Raw genomic sequence first — 24,677 nt, 5'->3', positions numbered from 1 at the left:
GGCTATATGAGGCCCATTATACTGTATGGAGGACTACAGTGGTGGCCAAAAGTATTGGCACCCCTGCAATTCTGTCAGATAATACTCAGTTTCTTCCTGAAAATGATTGCAATCACAAATTCTTTGGTATTATTATCTTTATTTAATTTGTCTTCAATGAAAAAACACAAAAAGAATTGTCCTAAAGCCAAATTGGATACAATTCCACACCAAACCTAAAAAAGGGGGTGGACAAAAGTATTGGCACTGTTTGAAAAATCATGTGATGCTTCTCTAATTCGTGGAATTAACAGCACCTGTAACTTACCTGTGGCACCTAACAGGTGTTGGCAATAACTAAATGACACTTGCAGCCAGTTAACATGGATTAAAGTTGACTCAACCTCTGTCCTGTGTCCTTGTGTGTACCACATTGAGCATGGAGAAAAGAAAGAAGACCAAAGAACTGTCTGAGGACTTGAGAAACCAAATTGTGAGGAAGCATGAGCAATCTCAAGGCTACAAGTCCATCTCCAAAGACCTGAATGTTCCTGTGTCTTCCGTGCGCAGTGTCATCAAGAAGTTTAAAGCCCATGGCACTGTGGCTAACCTCCCTAGATGTGGACGGAAAAGAAAAATTGACGAGAGATTTCAACGCAAGATTGTGCGGATGGTGGATAAAGAACCTCGACTAACATCCAAACAATTTCAAGCTGCCCTGCAGTCCGAGGGTACAACAGTGTCAACCCGTACTATCCGTCGGCGTCTGAATGAAAAGGGACTGTATGGTAGGATACCCAGGAAGACCCCACTTCTTACCCCGAGACATAAAAAAGCCAGGCTGGAGTTTGCCAAAACTTACCTGAGAAAGCCTAAAACGTTTTGGAAGAATGTTCTCTGGTCAGATGAGACAAAAGTAGAGCTTTTTGGGAAAAAGCATCAACATAGAGTGTACAGGGAAAAAAAAGAGGCATTCAAAGAAAAGAACACGGTCCCTGCAGTCAAACATGGCGGAGGTTCCCTGATGTTTTGGGGTTGCTTTGCTGCCTCTGGCACTGGACTGCTTGACCGTGTGCATGGCATTATGAAGTCTGAAGACTACCAACAAATTTTGAGAAACCACGATAATTGAGTAATAATGGCATAAAACAACAAAGTTTATTAGGTCAGTTAAAAAGGTATACAATAGTAATACAAAAATTGTATAATTACATATTAATATTAAGACAGTGAGTGACTATTGGATCAATGAGAGAGGAAAAGAAACTCCCATAACATCTTAAGGACCCCTAAAATATGTGTGTGCCAGGGTACAATATATCCCAATGGGATCCACAAGGGGAAGGGTCAAGGGGAGGAGCAGGGAAAGGAGAGAAGAGTAAATGAAGGTAAATCATAAAGGTAGAACTAAAGGAGAGGATCAGATCATAACCAAGAGGGCTAGATAGTATCAACCTTAAATGTAATTCCCAAATGGGAAGCCATAATAATGAGTAAATCGGAGCACTCACCAAGTTGGTTGCTGACCCTCCCAAATGTATGGGGCAGAAGGAGGCAGGTAGGGGACATCCACCAGGGGCCTCGACGCGCGTTTCGCGTGTTGCTTTATCAAGAGGCTTGTAATGTGTGGTGCATACGGGCCCATCTTTATAGGACCTTACATGATCACATGATAAATCATGTGATCAGTATCACATGGCCGCCACGAGGGTCGGATAGAAGGGCGCATGCGCCGGGGTCACAGCGGAAGCGGCAATCGCGCGCCGCCCGTCATGACACGCGCACACACCGGAAGTGTCAGCTGACAACATCCGGGGGTGCGCCGTTGCCATAGAGAAGGACGCGCTCGAGTGCCGGCCGCGGCTCACCCCGCGCCACCGGCCACCGCAGGAGCATAGCTGTATGTCCCACAAGAGGTCGTGGAAACTAGGTATCACGACCAATACCAGTGAAAGGTAAGAGGATATATAAAGAGAGGAGAGAAGGAATATATAGGCAGGAGTATATAATAAAGGGTGGGATTACAATAAATCTAGAAAAAACAAACTATGAATAGAAAAGAGGAATAATAAATAAAAAAATAATAAATGGAACAAAGAAATACAAATAAAGAGGAAATAATAGTACAAAAAAAAGAAAATAAGAAAACGCAATAAAGAAAAAGTACAAAGAAGTCTTCTAAATGAGATATCCCAGTTCCAACTCCGTCATCTTGTTGAGATAATGCGCCAAGTAATTGGTCCAATCACAGGCATGTATAGTATGATAAGGACAAAAATCAGAAGGCTCTAAGGATAGAGAAAAATAAACAATAAATATCAAAACACACACGGGTAAAAACATCAGTAAAAACAAGAAGGAGGATGTGTACCCCTCAGGGAACAAAAAGGGAGGGGGGGGGGAGAGGAAGGGGGAAGAGCATCCCGGGACACCGGGAGTGAAGCATGGCAAAAAAAAGGGGGGGGGGGGGGGGGTTCAGGTCAGGCGCAAAAAGCGCACATGTGGAAATCAAAATATATAAATAGCAACTAGTCAAATCAATCTCAGCAAGCAAGTTTTCTAGAAAAAATAGAAAATTTCTCATTCAAGATTCAAAATAAGAAAAAAATCATAAAAATGAGGAGAAGCCAGGATGTTCATTAAGTCCCCGTGGTGAAAGAGTGTCGAGAGTAGTGATCCACCTGGCTTCCTTTTGTGCTAAAAGGCGTTTGGCATCACCTCCCCGGGAGCCCAAATGTATCATGTCAGTGCCACAAATCCTCAGAGATCGGGGGTCACAATTATGGGCAGATTTAAAGTGGCGAGGTAAAGTTTTGAGCTCCCGAGGATCAGAGATGACCCTAGCCGCAATAATGTCCCTCACATGTTCACGAACTCTGACTCTCAGCTCTCTAGACGTAAGACCTACATAAATAAGTCCACAACCACATGTAGCATGATAAATCACATGTGTGGTGCTGCAGGAAATACGGTGGCGGATGTCAAAGTTACGGGAGCCATCAGAGTTCGTGAACATGGTAACTCGTGGGACATTAGTGCAAGCAGCACAATGGCCGCAAGGGAAAGACCCCAAGGTGGGACCACGGGAACCAAATGGGCTTCTCACAGGTGGAAGGTAATGACTGGAAACCAGGAGATCTGCTAGGGTGTTAGATTGTCGGGGTGTCATGCATGGAGATTCCCCAATGTATTCCCTCAGCGAGGGCTCCGTATCCAATATATCCCAATGTCGGGAGAGGATGCGCCGCACCCCACACCATGATTTATCATGTGATCATGTAAGGTCCTATAAAGATGGGCTCCTCCCCTTGACCCTTCCCCTTGTGGATCCCATTGGGATATATTGTACCCTGGCACACACATATTTTAGGGGTCCTTAAGATGTTATGGGAGTTTCTTTTCCTCTCTCATTGATCCAATAGTCACTCACTGTCTTAATATTAATATGTAATTATACAATTTTTGTATTACTATTGTATACCTTTTTAACTGACCTAATAAACTTTGTTGTTTTATGCCATTATTACTCAATTATCGTGGTTTCTCATTTCTCCCTGAGTAGGCAATCCTCTACTCCCGGTCATGAGTGGTGAACCGGTCCTTGTTGTCACCACTGACCTGTGAGTTTTCTAATATGTTGGCCCAAGTGTTCTCTACCAACAAATTTTACAGCATAATGTAGGGCCCAGTGTGAGAAAGCTGGGTCTCCCTCAGAGGTCATGGGTCTTCCAGCAATGACCCAAAACACACTTCGAAAAGCACTATAAAATGGTTTGAGAGAAAGCACTGGAGACTTCTAAGGTGGCCAGCAATGAGTCCAGACCTGAATCCCATAGAACACCTGTGGAGAGATCTCAAAGTAGCAGTATGGAGAAGGCACCCTTCATATATCAGGGACCTGGAGCAGTTTGCCAAAGAAGAATGGTCTACAATTCCAGCAGAGCATTGTAAGAAACTCATTGATGGTTACCAGAAGCGGTTGTTCGCAGTTATTTTGGCTAAAGGTTGTGCAACCAAGTATTAGGCTGAGGGTGCCAATACTTTTGTCTGGCCCATTTTTGGAGTTTTGTGTGAAATGATCAATGATTTGATTTTTGCTTCATTCTCTTTTGTGTTTTTTCCTTGCAAGCAAATTAAATGAAGATAATAATACCAAAGAATTTGTGATTGCAATCATTTTCAGGAAGAAGCTTAGTATTATCTGACAGAATTGCAGGGGTGCCAATACTTTTGGCCACCACTGTATGTGGGGCCCATTATACTGTATCGAGGACTATGTGGGGCCCATTATTCTGTATGGAGGACTATGTGGGGCCTATTATACTGTAAGGAGGACTATGTGGGGCCCATTATACTGTATGGAGGACAATGTGGGGCCATTATACTGTATGGAGGACTATGTGGGGCCCATTATTCTGTATGGAGGGCTATGTGGTGCCCATTACACTGTATGGAGGACTATGTGGGGCCCATTACACTGTATGGAGGACTATGTGGGGCCCATTATACTGTATGGAGGACTATGTGAGTCCCATTATATTGTATGGAGGGCTATGTGGGGCCCATTACACTGTATGGAGGACTATGTGGGGCCCATTATTCTATATGGAGGACTATGTGGGGGCCATTATACTGTATGGAGGACTATGTAGGGCCATTATACTGTATGGAGGACTATGTGGGGTCCATTATACTGTATGGAGGACTATGTGGGGTCCATTATACTGTATGGAGGACTATGTGAGCCCATTATTCTGTATGGAGGACTATGTGAGCCCATTATTCTGTATGGAGGACTATATGGGGCCCATTGTTCTGTATGGAGGACTATGTGGGGCCCATTGTTCTGTATGGAGGACTATGTGGGGCCCATTGTTCTGTATGGAGGACTATGTGGGGCCCATTATTCTGTATGGAGGACTATGTGGGGCCATTATTCTGTATGGAGGACTATGTGGGGCCCATTATTCTGTATGGAAGACTATGTGGGGCCCAGTATTCTGTATGGAGGACTATGTGGGGCCCATTATTCTGTATGGAGGACTATGTGGGGCCCATTATTCTGTATGGAGGACTATGTGGGGCCCATTATACTGTATGGAGGACTATGTGGGGTCCATTATACTGTATGGAGGACTATGTGGGGCCCATTATTCTGTATGGAGGACTATGTGGGGCCCATTATTCTGTATGGAGGACTATGTGGACCCATTATTCTGTAGAAAGATGAAAAAAAGTCTTAGCTTATGCCATCATCCTGCTCAGGATAATTGCTCCTTAGTTCTCCGAGTGCAGTATCTGCACTGAAATAGATTAATGCTGAAGGAAGAAAAGTTACAGAAGTTTTAAGGAAATGCTGGATTGTGTGAACACTGGTGAGAAATGGAGAAGATCAGACAGGTGAAATCCAATACATTTTTCTTATGCTGTATACACTAGAAATTATTTTTTGGATCCTGTGAAAATTGGTAGGATCAACCCCTAAAATGGCAGCTTAAAGTTATCCAGGCATATGGTATGAGTGCTCTGCTTATATGTTGTGCTGTGCTAATAACTATATTGCTAAGGTCCCATTCACACATCCGACTTTTACGTACGTGTTCTGTCCATCGTTTTGCAGATAGAACAAGCGTACCCATTATAATCTATGTTCTTTTTTTTTGTTTTTTGGTGAATTCTCTGATTTTGACCCAATTTGCAAATAAAAAAAAATTGCCCTTTCATGTGAATGGATCTGCAAAAAGAAAATACAAAGAATGAACACGGACAACATTGATATTGTAAACGTATGCTTTCTGTTTTTCAGTTTCTAGAATTGTAGGAAACATTTTTTTCCTCCTAAGAGAAAAATGGATGATGAGAAAAACAGACCAAGGTCAAAAGTGGATAAAGCACACTGATGAAATTCGGTCAGTTTTTATTGCGTAAGTCTCATGTAGAAAGACCAATAAGTATCCACCTACAACACCCCTTGGCAAACCAATCCTATTTAATCTCAGACTGTATGTTGATAGTGGGGGAAGTTTTATACTCAATCCGACAATCTACTTTATTACAAAAATTGAATATGTCCTTGATGTATTTTTCCTGCAAATGTCAAAAATTGTGCATTTGGTGGCCAGAGATTTGCAGAACACAAATCCAATGCAACGCAATGACATAACAACAGAGTATTTATTTGTGGAATCATGAATGAAAAGGAGAACTGGACCTCAGAGACAAGAACTGGTTATCCATCGCAGAACATGCGCACGATTCCTCAGGCTCCGACGGAGGAACAGTAGGAAGTGGCGGAGCTCCCAGTTCTCCTGGTTTGGGGAACTTGTTGGAGAAGTTAGAACTGTGTCTGCTGTTCTTGGATTTCACCTCTAGAGTAGATGGACTTCTCAGGGTTAGAGAGGTACTAAAATAATTCGGGAGACTGGGCTCTCCTTCCGGGTGAAAAAGAACCGTGGATTCCATTTGGGGTGACACCAGTTTTTCATCAGTGGAACTTAATCCATTGCACGTTGTCAGCGACTCTTCCAAGCAGCAATCTACAAAATAAAAAATATTATAAGAGCATATAGTGCTGAGGGCTTAAAAGCCCATCTTGGAAAATGGTGGCGTATCGGTAGGATACCGATATACCAACAAATAAATCAGTTTTGGAACAAATCAAGCCAGACACGTCACTCAAAGCAAGGATCAGCAAGCTACGAGAGCAGTCACTGGAGAAGGACATCATGGTCGGAATAATAGAAGGAACAATGCTAAGAGGAGGAGTAGCGACCCGGTGGGTTGATACAATCAAGATAACAGCGGAGAAGACCCTGGTGGACCTATCTAGGCTTGCACAAGATTCATCTTTCTATAGATCGTTCATCCATCAAGTTGCCATGGTTCGAGATCAAGCTAACGGCCGTTAATAATAATAAATCGGTAGGATATGCCATTACTTTATGATTGATGGGGGTCCAACCTTTGGGATCCTCACTAATCCTGAGAATAAAGGGGTCCCATCACTACAGGAGATAAGAATAACCCTCTAAAGGAGTACTTTAAATTATGCACTAGAATGCCAGAAGTTTAACTCTGATGAGGAGTTAAAAAAAGCTGCAGCCAAATGTTACTTTAACATTTAGAGTAAAATCTTGTGATTTGTACATCGTTTTATTTTTCAGGGCTTTTATAGCCTGTTGGGGTCCATGACAAATGACTAAAGGAATGTTACAGTCTACTTAAATGAATAGGTACAGTTATATGAAAAAGTTTGGGCACCCCTATTAATCTTAAGCTTAATGTTTTCTTAAAATTGGTGTTTTTGCAACAGCTATTTCAGTTTGATATATGTAATAACTGTTGGACACAGTAATGTTTCTGCCTTGAAATGAGGTTTATTGTACTAACAGAAAATGTGCAATCTGCATTCAAACAAAATTTGACAGGTGCATAAGTATGGGCACCATTATCATTTTCTTGTTTTAAATACTCCTACCTACTTTTTACTGACTTACTAAAGCACTTTTTTTGGTTTTGTAACCTCATTGAGCTTTGAACTTCATAGCCAGGTGTATGCAATCATGAGAAAAGCTATTTAAAGTGGCCTCTTGCAAGTTGTTCTCCTTTTTGAATCTCCTCTGAAGAGTGGCATCATGGGCTCCTCAAAACAACTATCAAATGATCTGAAAACAAAGATTATTCAACATAGTTGTTCAGGGGAAGGATACAAAAAGCTGTCTCAGAGATTTAACCTGTCAGTTTCCACTGTGAGGAACATAGTAAGAAAATTGTAGAACACCGGGACAGTTCTTGTTAAGGCCAGAAGTGGCAGGCCAAGAAAAACATCAGAAAGGCAGAGAAGAAGAATGGTGAGATCAGTCAAGGACAATCCTCAGACCACCTCCAGAGAGCTGCAACATCAACTTGCTGCAGATGGTGTCACTGTGCATCGGTCAACTATACAACGCACTTTGCACAAGGAGAAGCTGTATGGGAGAGTGATGCGAAAGAAGCCGTTTCTGCAAGCACGCCACAAACAGAGTCGGCTGAGGTATGCAAAAGCACATTTGGAGAAGCCAATTTCTTTTTGGAAGAAGGTCCTGTGGACTGATGAAACCAAGATTGAGTTGTTTGGTCATACAAAAAGGCGTTATGCATGGCGTCAAAAAAACACAGCATTCCAAGAAAAACACTTGCTACCCACAGTAAAATTTGGTGGAGGTTCCATCATGCTTTTGGGCTGTGTGGCCAATGCCGGCACCGGGAATCTTGTTAAAGTTGAGGGACGCATGGATTCCACTCAGTATCAGCAGATTCTTGACAATAATGTTCAAGAATCAGTGATAAAGTTGAAGTTACGCAGGGGATGGATCTTTCAGCAAGACAATGATCCAAAACACCGCTCCAAATCTACTCAGGCATTCATGCAGAGGAACAATTACAATGTTCTGGAATGGCCATCCCAGTCCCCAGACCTGAATATCATTGAACATCTGTGGGATCATTTGAAGAGGGCTGTCCATGCTCGGCGACCATCAAAGTGAACCGAACTGGAATTGTTTTGTAAAGAGGAATGGTCAAAAATACCTTCATCCAGGATCCAGGAACTCATTAAAAGCTACAGGAAGCGACTAGAGGCTGTTATTTTTGCAAAAGGAGGATCTACTAAATATTAATGTCACTTTTCTGGTGAGGTGCCCATACTTATGCACCTGTCAAATTTTGTTTGCAGATTGCACATTTTCTGTTAGTACAATAAACCTCATTTCAAGGCAGAAACATTACTGTGTCCAACAGTTATTACATATATCAAACTGAAATAGCTGTTGCAAAAACACCAATTTTAAGAAAACATTAAGCTTAAGATTAATAGGGGTGCCCAAACTTTTTCATATAACTGTAATAGTCTACATCGGTGCAGGTCCTATCCCCACCATTTGCCAGAACGCGGGACTTAGATGACCTCTTGTTCTCTGATTCTATATGCCAAGTACTGTCCATGGCACTGGCTGCACTCAGCATCATCATTACTCCTAGTGAATGGAGCTTCAGGGAAACTACGCAATAATGGAGCCCACAACAACATAAAAATGATCACGTGAGTAGATGGTAATTTTTGTAGACTGTAATTCCCCTCTAAATTGGATGTCTTGATTGCAGAATTTCAGCTATTAGCTGCGTTATCAGAACACGAAGGAATACAGGAGAGAACTGTCATAGAGGTCATAAAATACAGCCTAGAGAGGAACTACAAGCACATAAACTATAACAGCTATCATTGCATCATCTGCTGTCTACCCAATATAGTCCCTCCACTATAAGCCTGCAGTTGTTGTACACTCCATCTGTCTCATGTTATAGAATAGGTTCCTACACTGAGGAGCCGAGCTGCTTAGCTGATTGCCAGTGGGTCTGCCATTAGAAAAGGGATTTCATTGGCTAATAATATAATTAACCTAATCTAAACCGATTCTTCTAAATTCAGCTTGCAGCAGACGAGACGGGAACACTTGGCACTGGATCAGAATGTTTTTTTGCTTAAACTTCCATTGGGCTAGTGCGGAATTACCTTTGTAGGAATCGATCCATGAGTTTTTCACCCGCAGAACCTCATCAGTTATCTTTTCTATAAGAAAGTCCTGTGTTCTCTGTTGTCTGATGGATTCGATCAATTCATCAAGTCCCTTTGGGTTTTTGGCCAGACGATCCAGCATTTCTCCAGCTTTTTTCCGGCTCGTTGTTTGGCACATAATTTCTTCGGCATCGTCTTTGTTCAGGATCATTTTTGATCGCAGGTAATCGAAGTGTCTTTCTGCAATCAGCTTCTCACATAAATACGGTCGTAAATGTTCAATGGCCTGCAAGAGACAAAGAATCAAAATTACAGGCAATTTGTTACGGTAGAACTTATATACTCTCTAAGGGCGATCATATACCTTAGATAGTTGTTGGATGAACTCTTATTTGGCCAACAATTATTTTTTTCCAACACCCCAAATACTGTACATGCATACTCGGCTTGGCAAAATGTACACGTATTCTCGTTTCCTCCGGGTTCTCCGGTTTCCTCCCACACTCCAAAAACATACTGATAGGGAAGGGAATCTAGACTGGGAGCCCCGATGGGGACAGCGACAATAATGTATGTAAAGCGCTGCGGAATATGTTAACGCTATATAAAAATAAAGATTATAAGATTATTAATAGGGAGATAGGAGTAAGCTGGTGCCATAGACTTCTGGCCTCAGCATTTCTCCCTTAAGATCAAAGGATCGGGCATGTAGAAACCTAGCAGCATGATCCTTGTCTCCTTCAACACGAGAATGTACCGCAACAGCGCATGCTTATGGTTCCAGCTGGCCGCATGGATGACATCATGGAGGCCAGATAAAGTTGCACTCTGTAGTGCTATAACTAGTGTTGAGCGATACCTTCCGATATCAGGAAATATCGGATCGGATTGGATCGGACCGATACTCAAAAAGTATCGGATATCGCCGATTCCGATACCGGAAACCAATGCAAGTCAATGGGACACAAATATCGGAATGAAAACAAACCCTTTCTTTCCTTGTAGGTTAATTCTACATGAAGGAAAACAACTAACAATAATGTAGAATGTATTGGGGGAGGTGGTTGCCCAAATCGATGGGAACAGTGCTCACAGTGAAACATGAAAAGCCGGCAATTCAGCAGCGGCATACACCGGTACCCGACAATTTAGAAAAGAAAGAATAGAGCTTCACACAGATTAGATACATAGAAACATGTCAGTCACATATATAATAAGTACAGTGACAGTGTTGCTTACTGTACTTGTCATTTAGTGTAAAGGATTTATTTAAAAAAATATTAGTGTTTTCATGCACCGTCTCTTTAAAAAACCGGCCGGCAATTCAGCAGCGGTACCCAACAATTTACAACAGAAAGAATAGAGCATCACACATAGATTAGATAGAAACATGTCAGTCACATATATAATAAGTACAGTGACAGTGTTGGTTACTGTACTTGTCATTTAGTGTTAAAATAAAGGATTTATTAAAAAAAAAATTGGCGTGGGGTTCCCCGTAATTTTAGGCTCTAGCGGAGGTTAAGCAGACGGCTGGGGCAGATGTTTGAAGCCTGGGAAGGAGGTAATGCCCACGGAGCTTCCCAGGCTACTAATATCAGCCCCCAGCTGAATACCTAGCCTTTACTAGCTATTAAAATGGGGGACCCCCCAAAAAAATGACGTGGGGTCCCCCCTATTTTAATAGCAAAGGCTAGGCAGACAGCTGGGGGCTGATATTAATAGCCAGGAAGGGTGCCATGAATATTGGCCCCCTCCCAGGCTAGAAACACCAGCCGTCAGCCGCCCCAGAAATGGCGCATCCATAGGATGCGCCAATTCTGGCACTGAGCCTCGCTCTTCCCACTGCCCTGTAGCGGTGGCAGTGGGGTAATAGGGCTGGGGTTGATGTCAGCTTATAATGCCAGCTGACATCAAGCCCAGGTTAGTAATGGAGAGGCATCTATAAGACACCCCCATTACTAACCCCATAGTGAAAGTTAAAAAAACACAAACACCCAGAATAAAGTCCTTTAATTGAAATAAAAACACAATTCTTTATTGTTCTAAATTAAACCATACTTACCATCACGCCCATTCCAGCTGAAGTCAACGATCTCCTGCAATAAAAGAAAAATAATAAAGCAACATCATCCTTACCTTTTGATGGTTCCCAGGATGGCTTCAGCTCTGCTACATCGAGATGACAGGCTGGATCGCAGCAGAAAGCTGCCATCCAGCCTGTCATCCCGCAGACACTGAGAAGCGCAGGCATGCTTACGCTCCTCAGTGTCTGGCTGTGACGGCATCCAGATGAGCCGACAATGAACTCAGCTCACCTCATGCACGTCACTGACAGCGTGGGAGAATTCTCCTGCGCATGCGGTGAGTGTGAGAGACTCGGCTCATCTGGATGCCGTCACAGCCTGACACTGAGGAGCGCAAGCATGCCTGAGCTTCTCAGTGTCTGCGGGATGACAGGCTGGATGGCAGCTTTCTGCTGCGATCCAGCCTGTCATCTCGATGTAGCAGAGCTGGAGCCGTCCTGGGAACCATGGAAAGGTAAGGATGATGTTGCTTTATTATTTTTCTTTTATTGCAGGAGATCGTTGGCTTCAGCTGGAATGGGCGTGATGGTAAGTATGGTTTAATTTAGAACAATAAAGAATTGGGTGTTTATTTCAATTAAAGGACTTTATTCTGGGTGTTGTGTTTTTTTTTTAATACTTTACTAGAAATTCATGGCGGTCATGTCTAATATTGGCGTGACCCCATGAATTTTGGGCTTAGGGCCAGCTGATAATGCCAAGCTGGCCCTAACCCCTTTATTACCCAGTGAGCCACCGCACCAGGGCCCTGGATGAGTTGGGTACAGCGCCAGAAGATGGCGCTTCTATGAACGCGCCATTTTCCAGGGTGGCTGCGGACTGCAATTTGCAGTGTGGGGGCAGAAAGCTTGGGCCTCCCTGCGCTGCAGATTCCAGCCCCCAGCTGCCTAGTTGTACCTGGCTGGACACAAAAATAGGGCGATGCCCCACGTATTTTTTTTTTTTTAATTATTTCATGAAATTCATGAAATAATTAAGAAAAAAAGGGCTTCCCTATATTGTTGTGTCCAACCAGGTACAAACAGGCAGCTGGTGGTTGGGGGCAGCCCGTTCCTGCCTGCTGTACCTGGCTGGACACAAATATAGTGCGAAGCCCCACGTCAATTTTTTTTAATTATTTCATGAAATAATTAAAAAAAAAAGGGCTTCCCTATATTGTTGTGTCCGGCCAGGTACAAATAGGCAGCTGGTGGTTGGGGGCATCCCGTTCCTGGATGCTGTACCTGGCTGGCATACAAAAATATGGCAAAGCCCACGTCAAAGTTTTTTGGAAAAATTAATTAAAAAATAAATAATAATTTAGGGACTGCATCTTTATTAACCCCTCAAGTGTCATTTAGTGTTAAAATAAAGGATTTATTTAAAAAAAAATTGGCGTGGGATCCCCCGTAATTTTAGTCTCTAGCGGAGGTTAAGCAGACGGCTGGGGCAGATGTTTGAAGCCTGGGAAGGGGGGTAATACCCACGGAGCTTCCCAGGCTACTAATATCAGCCCCCAGCTGAATACCTAGCCTTTACTAGCTATTAAAATGGGAGACCCCCCCCAAAAAAATGACATGGGGTCTCCCCTATTTTAATAGCTAGCAAAGGCTAGGCAGACAGCTGGGGGCTGATATTAATAGCTCAGGAAGGGTGCCATGAATATTGGCCCCCTCCCAGGCTAGAAACACCAGCCGTCAGCCACCCCAGAAATGGCGCATCTATAGGATGCGCCAATTCTGGCACTTAGCCTCGCTCTTCCACGCTGCCCTGGTGCGGTGGCAGGGGGTAATAGTGGTGGGGTTCATGTCAGCGCCAGCTGCCATGAAGCCCAGGTTAGTAATGATGGGCGTCTATAAGACAGCCCCATTACTAACCTACAAAGTGTTAAAAAGAAAAAACACACACTACACCCAGAAAAAAATAATTTATTTGAAATAAAACACACCATTTTATTTAATTCTTAGTTTACTAAAAAAAAATAGTTACCTGTCCACGTTCCTGCGCTGATCTCCCATGCACAGCTGTCACATCTGGAGATGGTGACAGCTGTGCATGGCTGCTGTAAGCTCACGCTGCCGGGAACACGTCCGCTCCTGGCAGCAGGAGCCACTGACTGAGGTCAACGGAGTGCATTCAGGCAGCTCAGCTCCGGAGACCTCCTTTACGGCACTGCTGTACCGTGGGAATTTCTCACGGTACAGCAGGGCCGTAAAAGAGCTAACCGGAGCAGCGCTGCCTGAACTCCGGCGAACCCGCTTATGCAATTACGGGGCTGCTTTACGGCCTCGTCATTCTAGCAGCGGTTCAGAGCGGTCACATTCTATGTGGCTGCTCTAAACTGGAGATCATCGTGGGACACTCATGGATTACTACGGAGGGGTAAGGATAAGGTTGTGGTTTATTATTTTATATTTTATTACAGTTGATCAATGGCTTCGGGGAATTAGGTGTCTAGGTGAGTATAGGTGTATTTTTTTATTTTTTACTTTATTTTAGGTGGCGATCGGCGGGGACAGGTAATGTATAAACTAATTTATTTTAGGTAACCACTGGCCACCAATGACATGTATTTAAAATTTATTGGGGACCAAAAACAAAAAATATATATATATGGGGGCCTAAAAGAATAAAACACGTATAGGGGTAAAAATAACATATGGGGCAGTTTAAATAGCAGGATCAGGCTGATGGGAACTACTGCTCCCATCGAGCTGATCCTGCTGGCACGAGTGGACGGGGGACAGACATAGGCCGATGGGAGTAGTAGTGTCACATCGGCCTATGTCTGCCTGCACGCACACACTAATCATGACGGGTCTGATGGTCTGGGAGGTGAGGCTGACCTGTGCGCTCGTGGGAAAGTTCATGTGAGTTCATGCAATGCAGTCAAGCATGAACTCACATGAACCCTCTGAGGGCACCGTGGCTACTTCAAATGAACAGCTGATCGGCATCACCTGATACCTCAGCTGTTCATTTGAAATAACCGGCGGGAGAGCGCAGCACAGAACGGGAAAGCCGGCGGTGAAGTCTTTTCACTGCCGGCTTCCCCGCCCGGGTCCTTCGCTCCCCGCTCCTTGGTGCTGCGCTCCCCGCCCGGTCCTAACTTACGATCGGGATGGGAGGTGGCGAGAGGAGCGGAGGATCGGGATGGGAGGCTGCTGGAAGCAGTATGGGGCTGTGTGATTGTTTAAAAGCCGGCGGCTTTTTACCGCCCGCCAGCTTTTAAACAATCAGGAGAATTCTTTCAAGCTGGGATGGCATTCTGATGACAGGCTGGATCGCAGCTGAGCGCTGTCATCCAGCTTGTCATCCTTCAGAGACACTGCAGAGCGCAGGCATTATGGGAACTTCCGATTCCGGTATTCGATATTGTAAATGTATCGGAACTCAGTATCGGAACTCCGATACCGCGAATATCGGCCGATACCCGATATTACAGTATCGGAATGCTCAACACTAGCTATAACGTACACATGAAATTTGAATTGCAGTACTGCTCTAGAAAATAGGAAAAAAATAGCACATAATTTGACCAATTCATGAATGCCCAGCAGCCAACGACAAGGCGATCTTCTTTTGCCGGGAACCTATCCTAACCTATCCTATACGATAGGTTCCCGGCGACAAGGGCATGCATGATATGGCCATATTATGTGCTAAATATCTTATTTTTTTCCTATTTCTAGAGCAGTAATGCAATTCAGATTTCATATATTTCATGTTTACATGCTACAGCACTACAGAGTGCAACTTTCTTAGTTATGTATATAGTTGGCTACTCTTAGTAAGCACCTGTACACACTAGTTTTCTGTTTGGAAGTGACAGTCAGTCTTTTGATAATCATGGAGGCCAGAGCTTTCAGGTAAAGAAGGGTGGTACCAGGTATGGAGTAATGAAGAGGTAATAAGAGCCGCACAGTGGCTCAGTGGTTAGCACTGCAACTTTGCAGCGTGGGGTCAAATCCCACCAAGGACAACATCTGCAAGGAGTTTGTATATTCTCCCCGTGTTTGCGTGGGTTTCCTTCGGGTTCTCCAAAGACATACTGATAGGGAATTTAGATTGTGAGCCCCAATGGGGACAGTGATGATGATGTCAGTAAAGTGCTGTGGAATTAATGGCGCTATATAAGTGAGTAAAATAAATAAATAATAAGCTGTCCAAGTGCACTGACATGCCCCAGCGCACATGAAGCCTGATTTGCATATGACTTATACACTAGATTTCTCATAATTGGCAAATCAGAATTCTACAAAAAAGTGTTTTGTTTTTTTTTTTATAGGGGGCATAAACCCCCATACAGCCATACCAATACTTCTATGTGTAAAAAGATGCTGACCATGTTCCCTTGTAAACATTTACACAACCGATGTGCCCAGTGCCTTTGGACTTCCCTCTATGAATCAGAGCTGCTGACAACATAAACTTCCCATAGCAAAATCATGTTTGTCCAAAGCATCAGGAGCCGGTCCTGAGACCACCTGTGATTAGACAACCCTCTGATCCCGATACTGAACATGATTCTTCTTTGTTCCATGCCTGCAGTGTTCAACACATGGAAATTTTACCCTATCTGTCACTTCAAATTTTTAGGAAAAAGCTGATTATTACCCAAATATATAGATTCTCATCCAGATCATAACAATGAGCTATAGATTGTGAAGGTAAATGCCCAGGTTCGATAGGACCTGTCAAAAATATCTAATTATTTCACTTGGAGTAAATGTCGCTGTCCTCCTGAATCTGGCCTTGCTTCTCTTTTGTTTCTGCGCCTCTCCTTTCCTGAGATATGGCACCTTCTTCTCTGTATATAAATCTAGTCTTGTTAGACAAATGGGCGTCTTATTGAGGACCAGGCCCAGTTGGCCAAAAAAAACTAGAGATTTACATTCATGGAAAAGGAGGCCATATCTCAGGAAAGCAGAGGCACAGAAAGAAAAGAAAAACATCGCCGGATTCAGGAGAGCAGCGGCATTTACATCGGGTAATAAAATTACATATTTACGGCAAGTTACAGGTTCTCTTTAAAGGGATTTGCCCACTGATAAAATCATCGTATATTGCTATTATATGCTATCACTTTGATTGGAGGGTGTGTGACATACGGGACCTGTCCACACCAATCCTGAGAATGAAGGTGATATATCACTAGTATAGGCAAACAAAAAAGGAAACTGCTTGAAACAATAATATAATATCCAAGATAATTGAATATTATTACATTTTTAAGGACACCAAAAATACATGGGCCAAGCAATGGGCTGCTATGTGCAGTTAAAAAATAGAAAGTGACGCAAAACAACACTGGCCCCTTTATTCTCAGGATCAGCGGGGTCTCCAGCAATCGTCAAGCCTTTCCTACCAATATACCATCTAATATATAGAATTGTCTTATCCCGTCTGTCTGTCCAGGAAATCCCACGTCGCTGATTGGTCCGGCTGCGGCCAATCAGCGACGCGGCATTTCAGAAAAAGATGGCGGCCGTTAGCGGCTCATCTGCCGCACGGAGGTCAGCGGCGATGCAGCAGGGAGATGACTGGCGCTCGCAGCATAAGTCCCCCACCGGAGGCGCCGCTGACCTCCATGCGGCTACCGTCGGGAGATCAGCACCCGGCGCAATACTTACCTCTCCCCGTGCCTCCGCAGCAGCTCCGGTGTCTTCCGCGTCCTCTGACTGTGACGTCTCAGGTCAGAGGGCGCGGTGACTTCTTTCCACCGCACTCTCTCCTGAGTGGTCATAGCGCTGAGCGGGAAGATGCCGGCGCGCGTGAGGAGTCCAGAGCAGCGGCAGCACCAGCAGGTGAGAAGTGAGGTGAGTATTGGATTTATTTTTTTTTATTGTATGGGGGCATAGGGCATTAAATGGTGGGGTGGGGGTGTGTGACATCGTGGAGGGGGCATTATAAACGAGGGGTGTGTGACATCCTGCATGGGGCACTATGGGGGGGAGATGTGACTTCCTGCATGGGGCATTATAAGGGAGGGGGGAATGTGACATCCTGCATGGGGCATTATAAGGGAGGGGGGGTGTGACATCCTGCATGGGGAATTATATGGTGGGGGGGAGTGAAAGGGGGGGGATGTGACATCCTTCATGGGGCATTATAAGGGAGGGGGGATGTGACATCCTGCATGGGGCATTATATGGGGGGGGGGGGGGGAGTGACATCCTGCATGGGGCATTATATGGGGGGGGGGGGGGAGTGACATCCTGCATGGGGCATTATATGGGGGGGGGGGGGGAGTGACATCCTGCATGGGACATTATAAGGCAGGTGGATGCTCCCCGGTACTCACTAACACGGTTCGCTGATGGGTCGCAGCCGCCGGCCGCGACCAATCAGCGATATCGGCGCCAAATTTAAACACCGCTCTGCTGATTGCTCGCTGCCGGCCGCCGCGACCAATCTGCGATTGTGTCGCCAAATTTAAACACGGTCTCCGGCCAATTGGCGGCAGATTTAAAATAAGTACGTCACCATCGGGAGACATATTCTAGAATACCCGATGTGTTAGAATCGGGCCACCATCTAGTTACTTTATAAGATGGTAATACTTCAATCAGGGCACATTCACATACCTGGATAAGGTCCGTGAAGAGCAGGAGAGGTTCCCATCAGATATATAGGAAAACTTGGCGGAAATATAAGATCATAACGAGATGTGACTGATTTTCTACAATTTCCTGCTCCTCCTGTGCTGCCTCAAACCACCCGCCTTAGATCAGCATCAACCAAAAGGTAAATCCGCCCATTACAGATCAGATCCAATCTTGTCATTGATCCACTCATCCCCAGGTTTGCTCCTTGTTGCATCTTACTACTTACTTCTTTCTTTATATCTGCCATTATGTCTTCGTTCAGTTGGGGAGTCATCTTGGGCACCTAAAGGCCACCACCCCCAGCTTGTGACGTAATGAAGCGCGAGCTCTAAGGTGAGATCACATTCGCCGGGCAATTTTTTTTCTCGCTTGCACAGACTCGCCCGGTTTCGTTTGCAGACTTTTATCTAGAAACTCGCAGTGTTTCCGGTTACAGGGGTACGAGTTTCTGCGACACGTTACTTCTTCCTGCCAGCTAGATTGTTGATAGTATTTTCTCCAGTTCTTCCTCATTGCTCTGTTGTGACATGCTGACTTTCATTTCCTGAATTCCTTGTTCACTTGTGTGACTGGTTGCTGCATTCTACCAAAGTTCAGAGTGCTGAAGCCTGAACAACAGGTGTCATCCATCACAGCCCCTGCAAGAAGCTCAAGAGCCATGTAACATTTGACACCCAAGAAAAGACTTAGTCGGTTAAAGCGATTTTCTGATTTTGCAAAACTCCTGCCCTTCAGCTGCAGTTTGTTTAATAAAATACCAAACAGTACTTTTCTCCCCCTCCCCAGGTCTGGCACGGAGTTTACGCCACTGCTTCCAGTGTTTGTTACTGTCTGCAGCGCTGACGTATAGTCAACAGCGCTGGAGCCAATCAGTGAGCTGCCTTCAACTCTGGTAGAGTGCCGAGCTCAGTGATTGACTGCAGCTCTGTCGACAAGACATCAGCGCTACCACAAACAGAAAAGGGCCCCTGTGCAAAAACAATATATGGGTCCCTTGCAGTCCAATAGGTCCTAAAAATGCAAAATTGCTCCTGCTTTGGAGGTAGAAATGGGCCCCCTTACCTCTTGGGCCACACAGGTTGCACCAATATGTCTGCTCCTGAGCACTACAGATAATAACAGAAACTGAGAGCAGAGGCAGAGACTCAGCACTAGATCCAGGGGAGGGGGAGTAAAGCACAGTTTGCTTTATAAAACAAAGTTCACCTTGTTGGCAGGGGTTTTCCGAAACCAGGAGCCGCACATTTCACCCTTTGCATTATAAAGGGTGAAATATACAATGACATCCATAGGATAAATTGCCATGCTGCAGAATTAAAATCCGCAGCGTAAATAGACCGGTGCTTCATATTTTTTTTTTTTGCAACATGCATATCCATGATATTTAGTCAAATCTGATCCACGATGCCGGTAACTGTAAAATGCTACAGAATTTCTACAAACAAATATACCACGGAAAAAGCTACTGCAGTTTTGCTATCCTTATCAAGCAGCGTGTTTTGACCTTTTATGTAAAAGAAAATAATCACCCAAAAATTATTAATTTGTTGGTCTATCCAAAAAAATGTTTGCATCTTTCTGGTGACGTTTTTATTGGAAGGTTTTTTGGCCATACTTTTTGCTGCTGATTTACTTTGCATAGTCAGAATCCATTGCAATTCTGTAAGACGACCTCATTCACATGTACTGTGCTGTATTCTGGAGCTGATTTTCTTGGAGTAATATTCAATGTTTATTTACATTGTTCTTATTTGTATCTGTATGTAAAATATTGCAAAATCAGCCTTAGATAAATTCTTCTTCATTACTTGGATGTAGTTCAGGCATTTTATTTATTTTGTTATAGCACAATTAGCCCCACAAAAGGTGAGAAAATTCCAACTTTTCATTTTTGCTATACAATTTTTTTTTCTTGCAATTTGAATCCCAATTGATGTGTATGCAAAATTAGAGAAAAGCCTGGGACCAATCCTGCTCTATTGCAAGGCTTGAGGCTTCACGTTTGCAAAGTAAAGTTACCAGATCTAAGATTAAAGGGGTTATTCCAATTATCTCCTGGAGTCCCACAGGCAACGAATTGAGCGTTGGCAGCGCAGCCATCGAGCCATGTAAACAGGCACTTCTGAGCCCCGTTCTCCGGATAAGGGGGACGCAGCGGTGGGACTCCTAGAGATTAGCAAATTTTCTCTTCTCCTGTGGATAGATGATGACTCTCTAAGTTGGGACACCTTTAACAGACCATGCTCATGTGCAATCTTTTACAGTGCATGGGCGTTTAGAAATTGTAGGCTCATAAAACTGAAATGTAAGGTAATAGTAACCATCTGGGAATTTTCTAAGGAATTTTGCAGATGGGGTGAGCAAAAACACCCCCAACCAGCAATTGTTCACAGTAAAAAGTCACTGTGCAAACTGAAATTTACTATGTATGGACAAGATCCCCTAACTTAATCAGACCCCTTAAATAACCAGACCAGACCCCTGCATCTGCGCCATCACTTCTGGTCACCTCAGTGGTAAGGAGACACAATGGACATGAGACGTCAACACTTCCAATCCCAATGGAGACCGCCGTTGTGGTGGCACTGGAGTGGCGGGAGTTCGGAGTGCTAGATAACTTTTTTTTTCCTTTATTTTACGAAAGATTCCTTTCCTCTGGACAGTGTTTAAAAGTCCTAGAAAACACCTTTATCTTTTTTTTTTATTATATTACTTACTACTCCAAGTTATCCAGTTTCCTTCATTATCCCAAAAATAAACACAATTGGTTTGCAATTAAAGCCCGAGCCGAAAAACTTCATTGCCCGAAAACAGGATAGTACATCCATGGGTGCCCTAGTGAGAATTTGCTTAGAAGCTTTACCTGTATAAATAGGCCTGTGAATACCCTAAATAGGGAAAGTAGGCTGCGAGCTAAAGGCAATAGAACGTTTTAGCTGTAGAAATAATAGGTGATAAACACTGGTGCAATGTAGATGTAAACAAAAAATTCAATACCAAATGGGTGTATTCTCATATGTGTCCAGCAGAGGTCGAACAAGTCCAACTTTTCATGTATTGAGCATTTTGTGGCTGATGGCAGATCCACATATTGTTGTAACAGATCAGAAATGTAAATGTAACTTTTCTTACATATTTTATACGTTATGTAACTAGATCTGTCTGCTTGGGTGGTACTTGTGCATCCACAATGAAAAGGTATAGAGGGAATTGATCTTTGTGCAGTTTTTCAAATTGCAAACTTGTGTCCAACTGAAATTTCAGCAAAGATTTTTGTAAGCATACCCTTATATATCATATTGGTTCTATTAGGCTATGTTACATTTTTTCCTGCTGGCAAAACCTCCTCTCTTGGCTGTAAAGAAACTGCTTACAAAAAGAAGGTTTTGCTGCGTCTTTTCAGGTAAGATTTATCTCTTGTGCATGCTGATAACGTTAGTGCCCCCCAAAAAACATGATGCAACTTCCTGAGTTTTCTGCACCAAAAACGTAGCAAAACCTGATACCTGTGTTTTTTGCTGCGTTTTTCTACTTACTCATTCCTTTCTATGGGTGAAAAAACGCTGAAAGAAGTGACATTCTGCGGTTTTCAATAAATGCAGCAGTTTTCCAATTCAATCAGGAAAAAAAAACAAATGTGTGTACATAAGATTTCTAAAATCTCAGTTTTCGCTAGTACTGTAAAACACAGCTTAAAATTTGCATTAAAAATGCAGCAAAAAAAAAAAAACGCAGCAAAAATGCAACTTGTGAACATAGTCATTATTAGAAGCGTTGGGAGATATATTACAGTCATCCAGGTTGTAATGTATATATCAAGATAACGGTGGAGAAGACCCTGGTGGACCTATCTATGCTTACACAAGATTGATCTTCCTACAAATTGTTCAAGTTTGCCATGGATCGAGGTCAAGCCGAAGGCCATTAAATAGACAAACCAAAAAAAAACTGTAATATGACAGGGTGAAATATGAAATTCTATTGGTATGATGCAAGGGTTGATTCTGGCAATGATAGGAAGTTGTCAGAAGACGCAGAGCATCGTAGCTTGTGGTGTATGGGGCTGTGCAGCTGCAATCTGGTCACTGTGCCAATGTGATCCCTGACAACCATTAAAAATGCCTACACACGTTAGTATCGTATTAGAACCATGAAGCCATGGATGGCCGAATGCATGGGCGTCACTTACCTGGGGAAGAGATGGCACCAATATACTGTATGGGAAGAAGATAAGCCGATGGAGGCAAAGTGATGCTCTGGGCAACATTCTGCCGATTCCTGGCATTTATGTGGCTGTAACAAGTAATACGTACTGTGACAAAGTCACTGGCAAAGTACTGGAGGGGAGGTATGCAACACTGAGGTCGTTGGATTCAATAATATAAACCTAGGAAAGAGTTCCAGCACACAAAGTGCTGAGAGGAGCTAATCAGCCATGTTTAGTGCTACAGTGATTGAACAGCTGTAGAGTGGGAGGAGTCCAGAGGATAAAGTCCCAGCTTTCTAAAGCAGTGTGTGTGGGGTTGGCCTGGAGGTACAAGCTCTGGAGCTGTGGTTTCATGTCAAGGAAAGCTGCACATTGTGTTTGTTCATGGAGCGGATAGTTTCCCGTGGCAATAAAGGACTGTGTCGTACATTATGTTTTTTGCTTTACTGTTAGGCAGGGAAGGTCATGTTTGTTTTGTTAACAGTGCACTGGTTCCATTGCATGGAAGATTTAAATAAAGAAAGTGTTCCTGTGTCTACCTCTGTGTGCAGCCGAGTGAGCTGATCTACCTCAGTTCCAAAACATTGTACAGACCAAGTTCCCCCCTTCACAGCAGTGGTATTCCCTAATCGCAGTGTCCTCTTTATCAGGATTATGCCCCCTGCAACACTGCCAAAAGCTGTCCAGGAATAAGGAATAGGTCAAGGAGCTAAAGGTAATGACTTATCTCCTAATTCTCTAGAACTTGGAGTGGAGGAGCGGCGCCAGTCCAGAAGCGCTATATGGGGCCCATTATACTGTATGGAGGACTATGTGGGGCCCATTATACTGAATGGAGGGCTATGTAGGGCCCATTATTCTGTATGGAGGACTATGTGGGGCCCATTATTCTGTATGGAGGGCTATGTGGGGCCCATTATACTGTATGGAGGGCTATGTGGGGCCCATTATTCTGTATGGAGGGCTATGTGAGGACCCATTATTCTGTATGGAGGACTATGTGGGGCCATTATTCTGTATGGAGGACTATGCGGGGCCCATTATACTGTATGGAGGACTATGTGGGGCCATTATACTGTATGGAGGACTATGTGGGGCCCATTATTCTGTATGGAGAACTATGTGGGGCCCATTATTCTGTATGGAGGACTATGTGGGGCCCATTATTCTGTATGGAGGACTATGTGGGGCCAATTATTCTGTATGGAGGACTATGTGGGGTCATTATTCTGTATGGAGGAGGTCTATGTGGGGGCCATTATACTGTATGGAAGGCTATGTGGGGTCATTATTCTGTATGGAGGTCTATATGGAGCCATTATACTGTATGAAGGACTATGTGGGGTCATTATTCTGTATGGAGGACTATGTGGTGCCCATTATACTGTATGGAGGACTATGTGGGGTCATTATTCTGTATGGAGGACTATGTGGTGCCCATTATACTGTATGGAGCACTATGTGGGGTCCATTATACTGTATGGAGCACTATATGGTGCCCATTATATTGTATGGAGGGCTATGTGGGGGCCCATTATTCTGTATGGAGGACTATGTGGGGCCATTATTCTGTATGGAGGAGGTTTATGTGGGGGCCATTATACTGTATGGAAGACTATGTGGGGTCATTATTGTGTATGGAGGTCTATGTGGGGCCATTATACTGTATGAAGGACTATGTGGGGTCATTATTCTGTATGGAGGACTGTGTGGTGCCCATTATACTGTATGGAGGACTATGTGGTGCCCATTATACTGTATGGAGGACTATGTGGGGTCATTATACTGTATGGAGGACTATGTGGTGCCCATTATACTGTATGGAGGGCTATGTGGGGTCCATTATACTGTATGGAGCACTATATGGTGCCCATTATATTGTATGGAGGGCTATGTGGGGGCCCATTATTCTGTATGGAGGACTATGTGGGGCCATTATTCTGTATGGAGGAGGTTTATGTGGGGGCCATTATACTGTATGGAAGACTATGTGGGGTCATTATTGTGTATGGAGGTCTATGTGGGGTCATTATTCTGTATGGAGGATTATGTGGGGTCATTATTCTGTATGGAGGACTGTGTGGTGCCCATTATACTGTATGGAGGACTATGTGGGACCATTATACTGTATGGAGGACTATACTGTCCGGTCTGCACTATGCGCTGCGAGTTTCTGAGCTATTGTAGAATTTACAACAGATATCACTCATGTACTGTAAGAAGTAAGTGAAATCTTTGGCATTGTGCTATATCTATATTTCTCC

At 43.8% G+C, this 24,677-nt stretch overlaps 1 protein-coding gene across 3 annotated transcripts; it reads right to left on the bottom strand.

The window, feature by feature from the left end:
* Positions 1–1,118: 1,118 nt before the first annotated feature.
* BCL10 (BCL10 immune signaling adaptor) lies at positions 1,119–19,011 on the bottom strand. 3 transcript variants are annotated; one of them, XM_073643559.1, is made up of 4 exons: positions 18,433–19,010; positions 9,530–9,818; positions 6,191–6,515; positions 1,119–2,267 (listed from the first exon to the last, which is right to left on the bottom strand). In XM_073643559.1, the coding sequence occupies exons 1-4, from the start codon at positions 18,478–18,480 to the stop codon at positions 2,258–2,260; spliced, it is 672 nt and encodes a 223-aa protein (XP_073499660.1). In that variant the 5' UTR covers positions 18,481–19,010; the 3' UTR covers positions 1,119–2,257. The 3 variants fall into 3 exon arrangements, with proteins under 3 accessions (XP_073499660.1, XP_073499659.1, XP_073499661.1); XM_073643558.1 differs by lacking the exon at positions 1,119–2,267 and having other exon boundaries at positions 6,135–6,515; positions 18,433–19,011; XM_073643560.1 differs by lacking the exons at positions 1,119–2,267; positions 18,433–19,010 and adding an exon at positions 18,186–18,424 and having other exon boundaries at positions 6,135–6,515.
* Between the last annotated feature and the right edge of the window lie 5,666 nt (positions 19,012–24,677).

The sequence above is a fragment of the Phyllobates terribilis genome, unplaced genomic scaffold (assembly GCF_046119375.1).
Source record: "Phyllobates terribilis strain yellow unplaced genomic scaffold, ASM4611937v1 Scaffold_8__6_contigs__length_399053987, whole genome shotgun sequence".
Lineage (NCBI taxonomy): Eukaryota > Metazoa > Chordata > Amphibia > Anura > Dendrobatidae > Phyllobates > Phyllobates terribilis.
Note: the sequence above shows the minus strand (reverse complement) of the source record. Positions and strands in the feature narration are given on the sequence as shown.

Excerpts from the sequence above, each read along its gene's own strand:
- BCL10 (XM_073643558.1), bottom strand. The coding sequence starts at position 18,480 with ATGACTCCCCAACTGAACGAAGACATAATGGCAGATATAAAGAAAGAA. Across the intron at positions 9,819-18,432 it reads TGGCAGATATAAAGAAAGAA|GCCATTGAACATTTACGACC; the intron begins GTAAGTAGTAAG and ends TGTCTCTTGCAG. Across the intron at positions 6,516-9,529 it reads ATGGATCGATTCCTACAAAG|ATTGCTGCTTGGAAGAGTCG; the intron begins GTAATTCCGCAC and ends TTTATTTTGTAG.